At 46.6% G+C, this 20,348-nt stretch overlaps 1 protein-coding gene across 1 annotated transcript in view; it reads right to left on the bottom strand.

The window, feature by feature from the left end:
* Positions 1-244: 244 nt before the first annotated feature.
* Positions 245-20,348, bottom strand: part of PTGS1 (prostaglandin-endoperoxide synthase 1) — a 91,950-nt gene continuing 71,846 nt past the window's right edge. Inside the window, exon 11 of the mRNA XM_077467420.1 lies at positions 245-701. Within this exon, the coding sequence (XP_077323546.1) occupies positions 340-701 (362 nt within the window). The 3' untranslated portion in view covers positions 245-339. The remainder of the gene's footprint in view (positions 702-20,348) is intronic.

The raw sequence follows: 20,348 nt of genomic DNA, 5'->3' as shown, positions 1-20,348 counted from the left end.
CCCATCGCTGGTGCCAGTGGGGGGGGGGGGAATAGTGTCGTCCCGTCGCTGGTGCCAGTGGGGGGGGGGGGGGGGGATAGTGTCCAGTCGCTGGTATCAGTGGGAGGAATAGTGCCCCAAAGGGCCAGATAAAGGAAAGCAAATCCAGCCCCCAGGCCTCAGTTTGGAGACCCCTGAATTGGCAATTGAACCCCATTGACAGCACTACATGCCTGTAGATGTACAAAATTATTGTAGAAAAACATTGTAAATGTAACAAGAAACATAAAATTTAATAGCAAAATTCCCTTTAAAAAAACAATCACAAATATATTCATCCATTGAGCACCCCCCCGGCCCTTATAGCTCATCACTCTTCTTTTCTGTAGAAGACGGATGGTGTTCTTCATCTGTGGATTGCGGCATGTGGAAGGACACGAAGGGGCATTTCTTCACATTCTGGCACACCAGCTTCTCCAGGGAAGCAGTCTTTATGAGATTAAATCCCGTCTCTCCTCCAAACGTGCTCGGCTTCCAGTACTCCGGGGAGCAGATGGGGTTCCCCATAAGTCCTTTGAGTGAAAACGGAGCTCCGATCTCTATCATACTCTCCCCGAAAATAGAACCCGGGTGAGTCTTCTCCAGCAGGAGGCCGGGGTAGAACTCCAGAGCGTCTATATGGCCATAGAGCTCTTCCAGTTGTGCGGAAATCTCTTCTTCTCCTGGAAAGAAACAAAATTTTGAAGATTTTATGGGTTGGTTCTGTACAAAATCCACGTTCAAATTGTAAGCAGCAATTGGCGAGCCAGGTTATTACCACAGAGCTGGCTGAGGACCCCGGCCATCTCTATGACCCTGGAAGGCCGGAAGCGACATCATAACATCACTTCTGGGCTCAGGCAGATGTAAACACCCTTTAAAAAAAAAAAAAAACATTGACCTCTGCTTTCTGTTTTGTTTTGTGTTTGTTTGTTGTTGTTTGCGTTTGTTTGTTGTTTTTGTTTATTTACTCGAAACAACAAAAAACAAACAAACACACAAAAAACAGATACCAAACATGTCACGCTTTGAAATTGCGCACGCCCATGGAATTGCGAAAAACTATGGTATTTAAATCTCCATAGGCGACACTTTAACACCTTACGTGTTTAGAGGTACAGAGGTGGTCTAGTGCTAGAATTATTGCTCTCGCTCTGACGTTCACGGCGATACCTCACGTGTGTTTTAAATACTGTTTAAATATGTGTTCGCTTCTGTGCGCAAGGGATGGGGGGAAAAAATTTGTTCTTTCAATGCAAGAGGCCTTAACTCTCCCTCAAAAAGAAATCAAATCCTAAACTTCTTCCATAAACAAAAAGGTAAAGATAGTCCTATTACAGGAAACGCATTTTCGTTCTAATCACATTCCGAAATTAACTAATAAGAACTATGTTAATTGGATTCATGATACATTCCCATACTCCAAATCAAGAGGGGTATCAATTGCATTTCATAGAGATATGTTACATCAAATAGTTCAGAAATATAAGGGGAAAGATGGTAGGTCTATAGTGGTAAAGGTCAAATTATTTGAGAGGATGGTTACAATTATTAATCTTTATTTACCAAACTATGAAATTAAGACAGGGATAAAAATCCTGAGGGACTCACTGGACAGTGCAGAAGGAACAATAATAATTGGGGGAGACCTGAATTTTATAATGGATACGAAAAGGGACACCACTAATACCAACTCTCAACAAAGAAAGAATAAACAACTAAAAGAATTTAAAGAACTATTAGATAAATACCAACTGATTGACATATGGAGGGTGCAACATCAAAAGGAAAAGAACTACACATACTACTCAAATATTCACGACTCTTATCATAGGATAGACTATTTTTTTTTTATCAAACTGGGCTATTGTTGAATCCAACAACAAGCATAGGAGGATTTTTGTGGTCCGATCATGCACCGATATATCTAGAATTAGAAATAACGTAATATAAAAAAACAAGAGGAAGGTGGAGTCTGAATGATAATCTGCTTAAAGAAAAAAAATGTGTGGAGGATATTCAACAAGCGATAAAAGGAATTTCAGCTAATTCATGATAAAGATGATACCTCACTCCCCATGCAGTGGGAAACTTCAAAATGTGTGCTAAGGGGACTGTTCATCAAGCACGGATGTAGGTTAAAAAGGGAAAAAAGAAGAGAGGAAAACTCAATTGTTGCTGGAAATCGGGAGATTGGAAAGCAAACACAAACAGAATATGAAGTCAGAGGATAATATACTCTTAAAGATAAAAGAATTGAGTTGCAGGCCATGCTTGATGAAGAGTCTCTGCGTACAAGGGATAGGAATAGAACACAATGGTACCAACGGAAATAAAACGCGGAAATTATTAGCAAAAACACTGAGGGAACAACAGCCCACAACATCTATAGTAAAGATTTTAAAAACAAACGGGGAAATAACATATGACCCAACTGAAATTATAAAAACATTCCAAAACTATTATGATAAATTATACAATATAGAAATTCAACAGGAAAATAAAAAAGAGGAAAGGGCGGAGAAGATTGGAAAATATGTTAACGAAACAGCTTTGCCTAGATTCCCTAGAGAAGTAATTGAGGAAATGGAAGAAGAAATTTCAGGGGAGGAGATACAACAGGCAATATCTGAAATGGCCCTGGGAAAGAGCCCAGGACCAGACGGCTACACAGCAAGGTTTTATAAACAATTTCAAGATTTAATTATACCCTTACTTAAAAAAACATAATTCCATAACTAAAACGCAAACTTTTGTACCACAGAGTACGGAAGCACATATTATACTTATCCCAAAACCAGAAAAAGACCATACACTAAGTAAAAACTATCGTCCTATCTCATTAAACATTGATATTAGACTATATTCAAAAATTTTCTCTAATAGATTAACTTCAAGAATGCCAGAATATATAAAGCTAGATCAAACAGGGTTTATAAAGGGGCGAGAAACCAGGGATAACATAATAAAGACATGTACGCTGATGGAGCATGCTCAGAGGGCCACCATCCCAGCCTGTTTACTAACTATAGATGCTGAGAAAGCTTTCGATAGGGTGGGATGGCGGTTCTTAGAGGAGGCATTATTACAGATAGGTAGGGATGAGCCGAACACCCCCCTGTTCGGTTCGCACCAGAACCTGCGAACAGACCTAAACTTCGTGTGAACTTTAGAACCCTATTAAAGTCTATGGGACTCGAACGTTCACAATCTAAAGTGCTCATTTTAAAGGGTAATATGCAGGTTACAGTCCTAAAAAGTGTTTGGGGACCCGGGTCCTGCCCCAGGGGACATGGATCAATGCAAAAAAAACTTTTAAAAACGGACGTTTTTTCAGGAGCAGTGATTTTAATAATGATTAAAGTGAAACAATAAAAGTGTAATATTCCTTTAAATTTCGTAGCTGGGGGGTATCTATAGTATGCCTGTGAAGGGGCGCATGTTTCTGGTGCTTAGAACTGTCCCTGCACAAAGTGTCATTTGTGCAGGAAAAAAAGTCTTTTAAAATCACTTGCGGCTATTGTCGGGTCCCGTAATACAGAGAACACTCAATGAGTGATCTCTGCATTAGCCGACAATTCATTCATTCATTGATTAAAAAAAAAAAAAAAAAAAAAAAGCGTGGGGGTTCCCCTAAATTCAATTACCAGGCCCTTCAGGTCTGACATGGATATTAAGGGGAACCCCGTGTCAAATTAAAAAAAAAAAATTGACGTGGGGGTCCCTCTAAATATCCATATCAGACCCTTTATCCGAGCACGCAACCTGGCAGGCCGCAGGAAAAGAGGGGGGGACGAGAGAGCGGCCCCCCCTCCCTCCTGAACCGTACCAGGCCACATACCCTCAACATTGGGAGGATGCTTTGGGGGTCTGTGACCCCTCAAAGCACCTTGTCCCCATGTTGATGAGGACAAGGGCCTCATCCTCACAACCCTGGCCGTTGGTTGTGAGGGTCTGCAGGCGGGGGGCTTATCAGAATCTGGAAGCCCCCTTTAACAAGGGGACCCCCAGATCCCGGCCCCCCCTTTTTGAAATGGTAAGGGGGTACAAAAGTACCCCTACCATTTCACAAAGAAAGTGTCAAAATGGTTAAATAAGACAAACACACTTTTGAAAAATTCCTTTATTAAAAAAAAAAAAAAAAAAAAAAAAAAGATTCCAGCGGTGCTAATCCACTCTTGCTATCCAGCGACGGGTCTCCGGGGTCCAGCGATGGATGATCATATCCAGCGACGGGGGGATCTCTCAGTCCAGCGCTGTCCATACATCCGTCTTCTGTCTCCACTCCGGAGACACTGCAGAGATCCTAGCGCTGACGTTTCTTATATTAGGAGGGCGGGGCCACCCGTCACCTGACCCCGCCCCCTCTGACGCTGGTGAAGGGAGCCAGGGGTTCCCCAGTGACGTGTGGGTGACCCCGCCCCCTCTGATGTAACGGAAACCTGCGTTACATCAGAAGGGGCGGGGTCACCCACACGTCACTGGGGAACCCCTGGCTTCCCTCTCCAGCGTCAGAGGGGCGGGGTCATGTGACGAGTGGCCCCGCCCTCCTAATATAAGAAACGTCAGCGCTGGGATCTCTCCAGGGTCTCCGGAGTGGAGACAGAAGAAGGATGTATGGACAGCGCTGGACTGAGAGATCCCCCGTCGCTGGATATGATCATCCATCGCTGGACCCCGGAGACCCGTCGCTGGATAGCAAGAGTGGATTAGCACCGCTGGAATCTTTTTTTAAATTTTTTTATTTTTAATAAAGGAATTTTTCAAAAGTGTGTTTGTCTTATTTAACCATTTTGACACTTTCTTTGTGAAATGGTAGGGGTACTTTTGTATCCCCTTACCATTTCAAACAGGGGGGGGGGGCCGGGATCTGGGAGTCCCCTTGTTAAAGGGGGCTTCCAGATTCTGATAAGCCCCCCGCCCGCAGACCCTCACAACCAACGGCCAGGGTTGTGAGGATGAGGCCCTTGTCCTCATCAACATGGGGACAAGGTGCTTTGAGGGGTCACAGACCCCCAAAGCATCCTCCCAATGTTGAAGGTATGTGGCCTGGTACGGTTCAGGAGGGAGGGGGGGCCGCTCTCTCGTCCCCCCCTCTTTTCCTGCGGCCTGCCAGGTTGCGTGCTCGGATAAAGGGTCTGATATGGATTTTTAGGGGACCCCCACGTCAATTTTTTTAAAAATTTGATGCGGGGTTCCCCTTAATATCCATATCAGACCTGAAGGGTCTGGTTATGGATATTTAGGGGGACCCCCACGTCAATTTTTTTTTAAATTTGACACGGGGTTCCCCTTAATATCCATGTCAGACCTGAAGGGCCTGGTAATTGAATTTAGGGGAACCCCCACGCTTTTTTTTTTTTTTTTTAATCAATGAATGAATGAATTGTCGGCTAATGCAGAGAACACTCATTGAGTGTTCTCTGTATTACGGGACCCGACAATAGCCGCAAGTGATTTTAAAAGACTTTTTTTCCTGCACAAATGACACTTTGTGCAGGGACAGTTCTAAGCACCAGAAACATGCGCCCCTTCACAGGCATACTATAGACACCCCCCAGCTACGAAATTTAAAGGAATATTACACTTTTATTGTTTCACTTTAATCATTATTAAAATCACTGCTCCTGAAAAAACGGCCGTTTTTAAAACTTTTTTTTGCATTGATCCATGTCCCCTGGGGCAGGACCCGGGTCCCCAAACACTTTTTAGGACAGTAACCTGCATATTACCCTTTAAAATTAGCACTTTAGATTTCTCCCATAGACTTGTATAGGGTGTTCCGGCTTTTCGAATTTGCTGCGAACAGCCCAAATTGTTCACTGTTCGCTGAACAGGCGAACAGGCAATGTTCGAGTAGAACATGAGTTCGACTCGAACTCTAAGCTCATCCCTACAGATAGGACTGGGTCCTAGAATGTTAGGCAGGATTATGGCATTATATGCCAATTCAAGGGCCAAAGTAAGAATAAATGGGATGTTTTCAGAATATATAAAAGTGTCAAACGGGACCCGTCAAGGGTGCCCCCTATCCCCATTATTAAACATAATAGTAATGGAACATCTAATCAATGCAATAAGGAAAAATAAAGATATACAAGGGATTAAAATTAAGGATAAAGAATATAAGCTGGCAGTATATGCAGATGATTTATTGCTATATATAACAAACCCTATTATATCAATCCCTAATATAATAAAAGAACTGGATAGATTTGGGGAATTAAGCAATTTTAGGGTAAATTACGATAAATCAGAAATGATGAATATTACTCTAAAAGAAGAAATGCAACTACTTTTACAAAAAGATTTCACGTTTAAATGGCAGAAAGAGGCGATCAAATACCTGGGTATTATGATCCCGAGGGATTTGAAACAGATACAGGAACTAAATCACAATGTGGTCATACGTAAAGTAATAAAACAATTGCAAAAATATGATAAAACAAACATATTCATGGTTAGGGAGAATAAATATAATAAAAATGGAACTATTACCAAAAATGTTATATGTCTTCCAAACACTACCCATTGTTCCACTTAAGAGGATAATGATAGATCTAAAGAAGGCTATAAGTAGTTTTATATGGGCAAAAAAAAACTCCCGAATAAAAAGGAAAACATTAACTAGAACAAAAGAAAATGGAGGTTTAGCATTGCCTGACTTTCTAAAATATATGCAGGCGGCATCATTGGTTAGAATTATAAACTGGCAACATGATGGTAAAAATAAACAATGGGTAGTTTTGGAAGAAGATATTGTGGGGACACAGCTAAAATTTTTGCCGTGGATAAAACCTGAATTAAGGGGAAAAAAAGGGAACTGCCAATCTTTGTAAGAGCTACTTTAAAAATATGGGATGCAGTGTTGAAAAAAGGCAAGCTATCCTCCAGGACGGGACCCTTGTCTCCATTGATGTCCAATCCAGAATTTAAGCCAGCATTGGAAAGCATCAACTATTTGAAATGGAACAAGATGGAGAATATAAGATTGGTCCAGATACTGGTGGATGGAAATATGCCTAGTCTAAATGATCTTGGATTAGAAGTAAAAAAACATTGGTTACAATATCATCAATTAGAAAAATTTGTTGAAATAAACAAAAACTTAATAAATAGACCATTAACTAAATTCGAGCAGATAATATTAAAAGAGCAGAATCATAAGAATAAACTATCTAAAGTATATGTATCGTTGTTACCCTCAGGAGATATTAGAGATTTAATAGGAATAAGAAAGTGGGAAGAAGAACTAGGAGAAATAATTACAGAAGAAGAATGGAATTGTGACAATGAGGTGGTACTGGAGTCCAGTGGCATTAAAAAAAATTAATAAAGGAAATACAGAGAAATGTTGGAGGTGTGGGATAGAAAAAGGGACAATGGAGCATATCTGGTTCAGATGTAAGAAGATAAACTTTTGGTTAAATGTTTTTGGGATATACCAAAAAGTGACTGGAAAAAAACTGGCTCCAGATGTGAAGGTAGCATTATTCTCTCTTATATTCAGATACAGTGGATAGTATGAAAAATGGGATAATACAACATATGACAACAGCAGCTAGAACAATAATAGCATGTAAATGGAAAGAAACAGTGAGTGTGGGAATGGGTATGTGAACTGAACGAAATATGTTATATGGAAAAACAAATAAGAGAAGAAGGATATATAAATAATCAGCTACCAATTGTATGGAAGCAGTGGGAAGAGTTTAGGTTCTCAAATGGATTGAGGGAATATTTATAATGTAAAAAGGGATGGAGATGCAAGAGGAAAGAGAAGGATAAGGTGGATTGTTTTTTTTTATTTATTTTTGTTTGTGTGTTTGGGGGGTATGTTGATGATAATAATGGTGGTATATATTGAATGGGGTTTATGTATAATGTTGTAAATTAACTAGAATGTATTATGGTTGATTTTTTTTCTAAAATAATAATAAAAGAGGATTTGAAAACAAGGGATGGGGGGCACTTAAATTTGTTTATAATTCGCTATTTATGTGAGTTCTGTACAAAATAAAAAAACAAAACAAAAACAAAGTTGATTTATTTTGAACAGAACCCACATAAACAGGGAATTAGAAAAAAGAAAAAAAAAGTTCTAAATTATTATTTATTTTACTTGTTATTTTTTTATTTTTAGACTGTCCCTTTTTAAATTACTATTTTTTTGGATCACTTTTATTGCTATTACAAGGAATGTAAACATTGAATTAAAAAATTAAAGTAAAAAAAAAATAAAAATAGGCGACATTTTAGAAAATGTTTACTGTTACCAGGTTAGAGTTACAGAGGAGGCCTAGGGCTACAATTATTTATTTCTCTCACCCGCACATGTGTGGTTTGAACACCATTTACATTTTGTGGGCGTGAATTACGTATGCGTTTTCCTTGCTGCGTGAGCACGTGGGGACTGGGGCACTTTAAAAAAAAATGTTTTTTTTTCTTATTATTTAATTTATTCTATTTTAATATTGTACCTGATAAAAGCTGATCACTTTTATTGCTGTCACAGGGAATGTAAACATCCATTGTGACAGTAATAGGCAGTGACAAGTACTCTTTATGAAGGGATCGGGGGGGGGACCCCAAATCCATCCTTTACACTTCAAAGTATTCAAAATCGGCAAAATCTGTGTTTCTGAATAATGTTTTTTTTTTTTTAAATTGGCGCCATTGGCAGCCGGGTAAAGCGGAAGTGACATTGTGGCTTCCCGGGATTTTACATCAGAGACCGGATCGAAGACGAATCCGTCTCAGCCATATACCGATTACCAATACTTTTTTTAATGTCATGTGACAGTGGCACATGTGTCAATTTTTTTTTTTTTTTACCATTTTATTTTTTACAATTTTATATTTTTCTGTTATTTTTTTTACGCTTTACTTTTTTTTGGGGGGGACCCCTGATATCTCCCCTTTGAGACAGGGTAAGGGACTGACGACACAGATTCCCCAGTCCCTTTCTCAGCAGCCTCAGCTGCTCAAGATGAATGGACAGGAGACAGAGGTTCCTCTCTAGAGATGGCCTTGCGGTTCGCGGCAAATTTTGGTAGTTCGCGATTCGCCAAACCGGCGGACTTCTGGCGCTGTTCGTACGGCAGACATGTGCATTTACATTGTGAAGAACTTTGACCCATGACACATCCATCATGGGGGCCAATTGAGACATTTCAGCAGATGGGCAATTGGACATACCCCCTACCTTATAAATATACCTGATCTGGCAGCCATTTTACATTCTGTATTCTGTTTTGTCAGTGTATGGGAAGGATGCTGTGTGGAACAGGGACAGTCAGTTTAATCACTAGCTATTAATATTAGGTCCACAAAAGTCCTTTTAAGGACTGGTATAGTGTGTACAGTATATAGGGTTGTACACGTATAATATATTTTCTTTCAAATATAGAAAGCCTATTATAGTGCACTGCACTGCTGTGCTGCTGACTGATTCTGTAGCTGTTGTTTCTCAGTGTAGGGAGGGACAGTTTGGTGTTTGGAGCCGGGACAGTCTGCAATTCACTAGCTACTCGCTAGCTACTATTGGGTCCACAAAGGTCCTTTTAAGGACTGGTATAGGTGTACTATTTGGTGTGCAGTATATAGGGGTGTAATACACGTATAAAATATATAAAGCATAGTATAGTGCATTTCCACTGTGCAGCATTGTGACTGCTGAGCGGTTCTGCAGTGATACTACAAAGAGTGACAAACGCAATTAGAAAAAAGTATTATAACTGGTGTGATAGACCAGTGGCCCCCCAAAACGATAGATTGAAGCAGGGTGTTATATACCTTCTTCCACATATACTGCACTTCTCTAGAGACTTTTGTCACAGGGTCATTTAAAAGATGACAGGCAGAGGAAGAGGCAGGCCCTTCTGCAAGGGTGGTAGGGGTAGCGCAGGAGCAACAGGCTTGAGCCAAAGTGGAAAATTGCAGAAGGTGCATTCAATTACATCAAAGGACGCACCAGACTTGGTTGAGTGGCTCACTCAGCCTTACTCTTCTGCACCCTCCTCATCCTCTCGGTCTGCACCCTCTTCTTCACTCTCTGCTGTGTTCACCCCCCAAAGACACTACCACCACCATATACCCTCCGCTTGAGTCACAGGAATTATTTTCCGATCCATCACAAGACATTGCCGATGCGCAGCCACTCTTGGCATTGGATCAGGAAGAGGAGGCAGGGCCGTCTTTAAGGCAGGGCAAAAGGGGCAGCTGCCCTCGGCCCTGTCATTGTTGGGGGCCCAAATCAGCTGCCTCATACTTGCCAACTATCCCGGTTTAAATTCCCTTGTCCCTTAAAGTTTTAGTCATGTGCTGTGTCCCGATATCTCAGTGTGAAGTGCTGGTACTAATGCTGCCCAGCTCTGCCCTATTGTGTACAGGTGACTCACCTGCAGACCCTTTGTTTACATGTAAATAACCGTCATTCATATGTAAATAGCAGCAGCAATAGTAAGTAAATGGCTGCAGTCAGCGGCATTGATATGTAAATAAAGGCAGCATTCATATGTATATCATGCTCCCCAGCAGTGAGGTGATGATATGCTGTAACTGCTGGCAACCAATTGCAATATCTGCCTGAACTAATACAGTAAACAGATTTTAAGTCTAGCTGCCATTTATTGTATGTCTCAGAGCAGGTGGAGAGTGAAATTGCATGAGGGGGGGGGCCAAGAAAATTTTTGTCCAGGGTCCAATCAATATTAAAGACGGTCCTGAGAAGAGGTAGCAACAACCGCCACTCAGCAGTCTGACAACAGTACCCAGATCAGCCCAAGGGGGAGGTTGGTCCCGGTTGTTGCTGCCTACTCCGAGATCTCTAATTATAGTGGTGGGGAAGGTGATGTCGATGACGACGTGTCTAGTGATGTCACCTGGGTGCCCACAAGAGAGGAAGAGGAGGGGAGTTCAGAGGGAGATATGGACCAGCAGAGGGAGGAGAAGCAGGCGGGACTTACATTGCACAAGAGGGACAAACCAGACTGCTATTGTTTCAGGAGCGATGCATCAACCATGTACGGTCACATGTGGCGCTCCCAGGACGCCAGCACATGGCCCCCGCAGTTTAACGTGTCCGCTGCTGACAATAGTGTTGCCATCTGCAGCCTTTGCAGTCAACGCATAAGTCGCGGTAAGCCCAACACTCACCTAGGGACGACCCCCTTAAGAAGGCACATGAGCTGCCATCACAGAGCCCAGTGGGAGCAACGGAACCCACAAAGCCACACTCCAGGCTCTCACCGTCCAGTATTGTCTTCTACTTCTTCTCCTCACAATTGTCCTCTACTCCACCTTCCATCATGCCGTCCTCATGTTTTTCTGGAAAAAGGCAGGCTTCTGTGGGCCAAATGTTCGAGCGTAAAAAAAAAAAAAAATGATGACGCCGGATATCCCTCTTGCCCAACGGTTGACCGCTGGCTTGTCAGAACTGATAGCCCACTACTGCCATATAAACTGGTGGACTTGGAGGCCTTTCGAAAATTTGTGGCCATTGGAACACCGCAATGGAAGGTCCCAGGAAGGAAGAGTTTCTCACAGAAGGGCATCCCAGAGCTATATGGCCATGTTCAGTGGCAAGTGAATGTATCTCTGGCACACAGTGTCGGTGCCAAGATACATCTGACCACAGACACGTGGTCTAGCAAACAGGGAAGGTATATAACTTTTACTGCCCACTGGGTGAACCTTCTGACGGCTGTCAAGCATGTAACCTGTGGCACCCGTGTAGATTTGGTTTTACCGCCATGGATTGCATGCAGGCCTGGCTGCTCTTCTCCTCCTCCTACTCCATCCTCCCTCTCCTCCTCGGCTGACTCCTCCTTTTCCGCTGCTAGCGTCTCTTCCGCTGCACCGCCCAAGATCCCCAGAACCTATTCGACATGCCAGGTGAGACGTTGCCATGCTGTGCTGCGTCTGTTGTGCCTGGAAACCAAGAGCCACACTGGCCCTGCACTCCTTTCAGCTTTGTGTTCACAGGCAGATCAGTGGCTAACACTGCTCAATTTGACAGTTGGTAAAGTGCTGTGTGACAACAGTGCCAATCTGCTTAGCGCATTGAAACAGGGCAAAATTACACACGTGCCATGCATGGCACGCGTCTTAAACTTGGTCATGCAGCGATTCGTTGTCAAATACCCGGGGTTCCAGGACATCTTGCGGCAGGCAAGGAAAATCTTGGGCCATTTCAGAAGATCTTACACGACCATGGCTCGCCTTGCTGACATTCAGCGGCGACACAATCTGCCGTTCAGACGTCTTATTTGCGATTGTCCGACGCGATGGAACTCAACCTTCTTTATGCTTGATAGGCTGCTCCAGCAGAAACATGCAGTTAACGACTACCTGTACGAACTCTGCGGAAGAACGGGTTCTGGGGAGCTTCGTTTTTTCATCGTGCCAGTGGCTGCTCATGCGCGATGCATGCAGACTTCTGCTGCCATTTGATGAGATCACCAAACTGGTCAGTCGCAGCCATGGCGCCATCAGTGACATCGTACCTTATGCCTTCTAAATGGAGCGTGCATTGCGTTGTGTCATTGATCAAGCCATGGAGGAGCAGGAAGATGAGGAAGTTGCAATGCTGGATGAATTCCCGGGGGGGCTACTCTGAGACAAGTGAACAACAGGAGTCTGAAGAGGAGTCAGAGGAGGATGGTGCCGGATAAGGAGGAGCAAGAAGAGTATACTTTAAACCTTTCTGGGATCCCTGTTGTTGTGCGTGGATGGGGAGAGGAGGACGACATTATCCTGGATGATGAGCAGTAGCCAGGCCACAACACCTCTTCCAGTTTAGTGCAAATGGGGGCCTTCATGCTCCAGTGTTTTAAAAGGGCCCCCGTATAAAAAGCATAAAAGGTCAAGGACCAGTACTGGGTGGCAACGTACTTAGACCCCCAGTACAAACACAAAATGGCAGAAATGTTACCACCTTCACAGAGGGCTGTCAGAATGGAGCACTTACAGGCCTTGCTTAGAGAAATGCTGCATTCTGCTTTTGCGTGCACTGGTAGAGGAGGAATTCCCACTCCCAGAGAAAGAGTTGCAGGTACCAATCCAACAGTGCCTGCAAGAAGAGGGCGGTTTGAAGATGTGTTGGCGACTTCTGATATGAGGTCATTCTTTCACCCGACCCATCGACAGGTCTCATCCGGATCCAGCATCAGGGAATGCCTAGACCGTCAGGCGTCCGACTACATCGGGTTAACGGCCGATGTGGACGCTCTGAGGAGTGATGAACCCCTGGACTACTGGTGGGCAGGCTTGACCTCTGGCCAGAGCTTGCCCAATTTGCAATGGAACTGTTGGCTTGCCCCTCATCCAGTGTCCTGTCCGAAAGGACATTCAGCACAGCAGGGGGGATCATGACCAATGAGTGCACTCGCCTAGCTCACGACAGTGTTGAGAACCTCACATTTATAAAAATGAATGAGGCATGGATCTCGGAGGAATTCAACACATGTGACCAGTAGACCATGTATATGCATAACTCTATAAAGGATTTATTTAATCTAGCACACGGACATTTTTTCTACCTTTGGCTCACTTCCTTGTACAAAAAAAGCACACGTACTATATGTCTGTACCCTCCTGCTTGAAGAGGTTGAGCGGTGTCATATTTTTGGGTCCTGCATCAAGTTGCTGGTATCGGTGCTGGGGTCAGTGCTCCCTCTCCCTCTACCGCGGTGCGGGGGTCAGTGCCCTCCCTCTACCGCGGAGCTGGGGTCAGTGCCCTCCCTCTACCGCGGAGCTGGGGTCAGTGCCCTCCCTCTACCGCGGAGCTGGGGTCAGTGCCCTCCCTCTACCGCGGAGCTGGGGTCAGTGCCCTCCCTCTACCGCGGAGCTGGGGTCAGTGCCCTCCCTCTACCGCGGAGCTGGGGTCAGTGCCCTCCCTCTACCGCGGAGCTGGGGTCAGTGCCCTCCCTCTAACCGCGGAGCTGGGGTCAGTGCCCTCCCTCTAACCGCGGAGCTGGGGTCAGTGCCCTCCCTCTAACCGCGGAGCTGGGGTCAGTGCCCTCCCTCTAACCGCGGAGCTGGGGTCAGTGCCCTCCCTCTAACCGCGGAGCTGGGGTCAGTGCCCTCCCTCTAACCGCGGAGCTGGGGTCAGTGCCCTCCCTCTAACCGCGGAGCTGGGGTCAGTGCCCTCCCTCTAACCGCGGAGCTGGGGTCAGTGCCCTCCCTCTAACCGCGGAGCTGGGGTCAGTGCCCTCCCTCTAACCGCGGAGCTGGGGTCAGTGCCCTCCCTCTAACCGCGGAGCTGGGGTCAGTGCCCTCCCTCTAACCGCGGAGCTGGGGTCAGTGCCCTCCCTCTAACCGCGGAGCTGGGGTCAGTGCCCTCCCTCTAACCGCGGAGCTGGGGTCAGTGCTCTCTCTCTCTACCGCGGAGCTGGGGTCAGTGCTCTCTCTCTCTACCGCGGAGCTGGGGTCAGTGCTCTCTCTACCGTGGTGCTGGGGTCAGTGCTCTCTCTACCGTGGTGCTGGGGTCAGTGCTCTCTCTCTCTCTACCGTGGTGCTGGGGTCAGTGCTCTCTCTCTCTCTACCGTGGTGCTGGGGTCAGTGCTCTCTCTCTCTACTGCGGTGCTGGGGTCAGTGCTCTCTCTCTCTCTACCGCGGTGCTGGGTTCAGTGCTCTCTCTCTCTCTACCGCGGTGCTGGGTTCAGTGCTCTCTCTCTACCGCGGTGCTGGGCTCAGTGCTCTCTCTCTACCGCGGTGCTGGGCTCAGTGCTCTCTCTCTACCACGGTGCTGGGCTCAGTGCTCTCTCTCTACCACGGTGCTGGGCTCAGTGCTCTCTCTCTACCACGGTGCTGGGCTCAGTGCTCTCTCTCTACCACGGTGCTGGGCTCAGTGGTCTCTACCGCGGTGCTGGTTTCAGACAGTGAGGGAAATAGCAGCGGAGAAGCCAATCAGCAGGCAGTGCCAGCACCATGGCTGTGTATCAGCACTGGACTGACACCTCCGGACCACTGCAGTGGAGCCCTGCATAGGTGGAGGTAAGGGCCGGGCAGAGGGAGGGGTCAGGGGCTCAAGCATAGGTTGGCACACTGGGACACTGGCACAGGACTGCGCTGCCCTTACTGTGGCACTGATCATCACCTGCACCCCCTTCATAGCCTGGCCTGACCTTGCCTCTCCTCCATGGCCTTCATGCACTCCTGAATTGTCAAAATTTCACAGATAAAAAAAAGAATGCTCGTTATTGTCGATCCCAGATTCACTTAATACTTTTGTTATATCAGTGTCCATGTTGTGGGACTATGTGTGCACAGCTAGCAAGTATTTTGTGGCTGAAAATATGACCTGGAGGTTTTTAAGGTTCGTCTGCCATTAAAGTCAATGGGGTCCATTCGTGGTTCGCTTTTGCGAAACGCCCTGTCGGAAGTTCGTCCATCACTACTCCTCTCCATTCATAAACTGAAGCATGGTAAACACAGATTACGTTGTTTCAGTTATGACGAATGGACAGAGGCAGGAATCAGTGACTGTTCATTCGGAAAAGGAAGAAGCTGGTAAATGATAGATTTACCAGCTCCTTCCTCCGCTCTCCATCCTGACAGATCCAGAGCAGGGGGAGACTGGTGGAGCCAGGGAGGACTCGGGGGTGGGACCCACAGGAGGATGGGGGGGGGACCCGGAGGATAAAACGGGTCGGTCCCTATGGTCACTGACTCTGTTCATTTAGAAAAGGAAGGAGGTGGTAAATGACAGATTTACTGGCTCCTTCCTCCACTCTCCATCCTGAAAGATCCGAGGCAGGGGGAGACCAGTGGAGGAGCCGGGGAGGACACAGGGGGACCCGCGGGAGGACATGGAGGGACTGGAGGAGGAGCCGGAGAGCCGGGAAGGATGCAGGGGGACCTGGAGAATGGAGGAGGACACGGGGGACCAAAAGGAGGACATGGGGAAAGGAGGAGGAGCCGGGAAGGATGCAGAGGGGCCCGGAGGAGGAACCGATGAGCCGGGAAGGACGCAGGGGACCTGGAGAAGGGAGGAGGACATGGGGGGACCAAAAGGAGGACATAGGAGGAAAGGAGATGGGGCCAGAGAGCTGGGAAGGATGCAGTGGGGCCCGGAGGAGGACAGGGGAGGACCGGAGGAGGAACTAGAGAGCCAGGAAGGAGGCAGAGGGACCCGGAGGAGGACACAGAGCTGGGAAGGACGCAGGGGGACCTGAAGGGTGGAGAAGGATGGGAGGCACTGAAGAAGGACATGGGGGCAACGGAAGAGGAGCTGGAGACCTGGGAATGATGCAGTGGGACCCGGAGGATAAAGCGGATTGGGACACGGAGAGCCAGGGCGGTAAATGTCAGATTTACTGGCTCCTTCCTCCACTCTCCATCCTGAAAGATCTGGGGCAGGGGGAGACCAGTGGAGGAGCCAAGGAGACCCGGAGAAGGAGACGGGGGGACCAAAGGAGGACATAGGTGCAAAAGGAGGTGGAGCCGGGAAGGACGCAGGGAGACCCTGAGGAGGACATGGGGGCACCGATGGAGGAACCGGAGAGCCGGGAAGGATGTAGGGGGACTCTGAAGATAAAAAGGATTGGGATTCGGAGGAGGACATGGGGAGCCAGGAAGGATGCAGGGGGACCCGGAGAAGGGAGGAAAACACAGGAGGAAAGAAGGAGGAGCCGGTGAGCCAGGAAGGAGGCAGGGGGGACCCGAAGGAGGACAGGGGGAGACCAGAGGAGGAGCCGAAAAAGCCAGGAAGGAGGACAGGGGGGGACTTCAGGAGGAGCCGAAGAGCCAGGAAGGAGGCAGAGGGACCCGGAGGATAAAACAAATTGGTACCTGGAGGAGGACACAGAGAGAGCCAGGGAGGACGCAGTGGGACCTGGAGGAGGACACGGGGGGGAGGTAGAGCCGCGGGAGGGAGGTAGAGGAGGAGAAGCGGCTTTCAGAAAATCTATACAGGGAGATCGCTGCTTGTAACTCCCCCGAGGCTGCCTAAGATCGAGCATCGGAGCATTTGCCCGAGTACAAGTACAATTACAAATGCTCGATATCGGCACAAGCCTAGTTAATACCACTTTAAATGTCTGGTAGCCAACCTATGATCAGCAGGCATTTTTCTATTGGAATCCACATTCGTTAACTGGGAAGCACAACAATTGAAGGGTTTTCTTCAGTGCTCATCCTTATTTATAGCTTTGTAAATGCCATCAAAGTATCAGACAGAACAGCGATTTGCATGACATGAATAGGAAGTTGAGGCCAGCTTCCTCTCCATTTCCAGCAAACGTTTTTCCCTTCCCATAACCGGCTATGGAGCTCATAGTTCCCGGAAAGGATTCCCATAGAACAGAAGTAATGGGCTGGAGACGAGTGTCTGTATTCATCATTAGTGGGCACTGGAGGAAAGAAAATATCCGCCCTCTGCGCAGAACCAACGTCCATCATGGAAACTCTGCAAATCGATGTACAGGGGAAACGTTCCGACCCGAGTCCAGGAAAGTGCGCTAAGCAATATGCGGTCTGCTGATTTACCTCCAATCTGGAAGGAGGAGACCGTTCATAACCACTGAACAATCTTTGATGTACCGGGGAGAAAGGAGGCTGCAGTGCAAAAGTGATGTAAAGGGGGGGGGGGGGTGATATGAACATGACTGTAATGAGAGGGGGTCTGTGAAAAGTGGGGAGGGGGGACTGCGATGTAAGGGGGGGGGGGGGGAAGACTGGTGGGTGTGATATAAGGGGAAATTGTGATGTGAAGGGGGGTGGTTGTGGCAAGAAAGGGACCACAATGTATGGGAAATGGGGGGGGGGGCTGTGATCTAACTGGGGGTTATGTGATGTGAAACATGACTGTGATGGGGAGGGGTCTGTGATGTAATAGGGAGGAGGGGGCTGTGATGTGAAAGGGACTGCGTTGTAAAGGGGGAGGCTGTAGTTTAAAGAGAGGTATGTGATGTAGGGGGGAGGTGTAATGTTAAGGGGACTGTAATGTGAAAGGGACTGCAATGTAAGGGGGCAATGTAATTTAAAGAAGAGAGCTATGTGATGTGGGGGAGGGGGATTAGGTGATGTAAAGGGGGGGGCTGCAATTTAAAGGGGAGTGATGTGAAGGGGGCCTGTGATGTAAGGGGACTGCGATTTAAAGGGGGGGGTATGTGATGTGAAGGACTGTGACTTAAGGGGGGGGCTGTAATTTAAAGAGAGGTATGTGATAAAGGGGGAGAGGGGGTCATGTGATGTGAAGGGGGGACTGTAATTTAAGAGGGAGTGATGTGAAAAGGGAGGTATGTGATGTAGGGAGGGTGTAATGCTAAGAGGACTGCAATGTGAAAGGGACGGCTATGTATCCGGCCACTTTAATTTAATGAGAAAGATGTGATATGGGGGGGGGGGGGGGTGTTATGTGATGTGAAGGGGGGGGAACTGTAATTTAGGGGGGAGTGATGTGAAATGGGCTGTGCTGTAAGCGCACTGCGATGTGAAGGACTCTGATGTAAGGATGGGGGGGTGCTGTAATTTAAAGAGAGATATGTGATGTAGGGGGGGGGGGTCATGTGATGTGAAGGGAACTTTGATGTAAGGGGGGCTGTGATGTGAAATGGGCTGTGATTTAAATAGAGGTATGTGATGGGGGGGGGGAACTTTGATGTAAAGGAGGGGCTGTAATGTAAGGGGGAGTGATGTGAAAGAGGGGGGCTGTGATTTAAAGAGGTATGTGATGGGGGGGGGACTTTGATGTAAGGAGCGGGGCTGTAATTTAAAGAGAGGTATGTGGTATGGGGGGGGGGGGGGAGACTGTAATTTAAGGGGGAGTGATGTGAAATGGGCTGTGATGTAAGCTCACTGCGATGTGAAGGACTGTGACCTAAGGGGGGGGGGGGGGCGCTGTAATTTAAAGAGAGGGTATGTGATGTGAAGGGAACTTTGATGTAAGGGGGGGCTGATGTGAAGTGGGCTGTGATGTAAGGGGGTGGGCTGTAATTTAAAGAGAGGTATGTGATGTTGGGGGGGGGGGTCATGTGATGTGAAGGGGGATTGTAATTTGAGAGGAAGAGATGTGAAGGACTGTGACATGGGGGGGTGTAATTTAAAGGGGGGTATGTGATGTAAGTGGGGGGGGTGTGACTGTGATGTAAGGGGAAGCTGTAATGTTAAGAGGATTGTGACGTGAAAGGGACCGTGGTGTATGGGGGGGGCAGGACTGTGACCTGAAAGGGACAGCGATGTAAGGAGGGGGGGGGGCTCCAATTTAACCACTTCGCGCCCAGGCCAATTCTGACATTTATCTCCTACATGTAAAATTCCTAATTTTGTTGCTAGAAAATTACATAGAACCCCCAAACATTATATATATTTTTTAGCAAAGACCCTAGAGAATACAATGGCGGTCGTTGCAACTATTTATCTCGCACGGTATTTGCGCAGCAATTTTTCATGCTTAAAAAAAAAAAAAAAAAACAGTAAAGTTAGCCCAATTTTTTTGCATAAATGTGAAAGAGGAGGATAGGCCGAGTAAATAGATACCAAACATGTCACGCTTCAAAATTGCATGCGCTCGTGGAATGGCGCCAAACTTTGGTATTTAAAAATCCCCATAGGCGACGCTTTACATTTTTTTACTGGTTACACGTTTTGGGTTATAGAGGAGGTCTAGGGCTAGAATTATTGCTCTCACTCTAATGTTCGCGGCGATACCTCACATGTGTGGTTTGAACACCGTTTTCATATGTGGGCAGGACTTACGTATGCGTTCGCTTCTGTGTACGAGCTACCAGGGACAGGGGCGCTTTTCATTTATTTTTATATTTTTTTTATTGTTAATTTTATTTTTTTAGTTTGACACTTAAAAAATTAAATAAAATTGATGACTTTTATTCCTATTACAAGGAATGTAAACATCCCTTGTAATAGGAATATGGCACGATCGGACATATTTACAGCGAGATATGGGGTCAATAAGACCCCATATCTCATCTCTAGGCTGGGAAGAATAAAAAAAAAAAAAAAAAAAAAAAAAAAAAAAACGATCCTGGCTTCCTAGCCAGATCGGCGCCGTTAATTTGAATACAGAGGCCGGGTGTGACGTCATAACATCGCGCCCGGCCTCCGAACAATCATAGAGACTCCGGGAACGATCTGGTCTGCCGGAAATCTACGGTAACTTGCGGGGGCCGGCGAATCCTGTGACCGACTCACCGATGGAAGTGGCGAGTCGGTACAAGCGCCGGAGGGCCGCGGGAGGTGTCCCCGCCCGCAAGATCGATCAAGCGGCGGAAGAGCCGCTATGATCGTTCCTATGGTGCAGGGAATCGCCGGCTGAAAACGCCGATATCTGAATGATGTCTGTGGCCTCAGGCATCATTCAGATATAA

This window comes from Lithobates pipiens, unplaced genomic scaffold (assembly GCF_037356315.1).
Source record: "Lithobates pipiens isolate NorthernLeopardFrog02 unplaced genomic scaffold, aLitPip1_a1.2 Scaffold_1, whole genome shotgun sequence".
NCBI classification, from domain to species: Eukaryota; Metazoa; Chordata; class Amphibia; order Anura; family Ranidae; genus Lithobates; species Lithobates pipiens.
The sequence above is the reverse complement of the archived record's forward strand: the minus strand, read 5'-3'. Positions and strand labels throughout refer to the sequence as shown.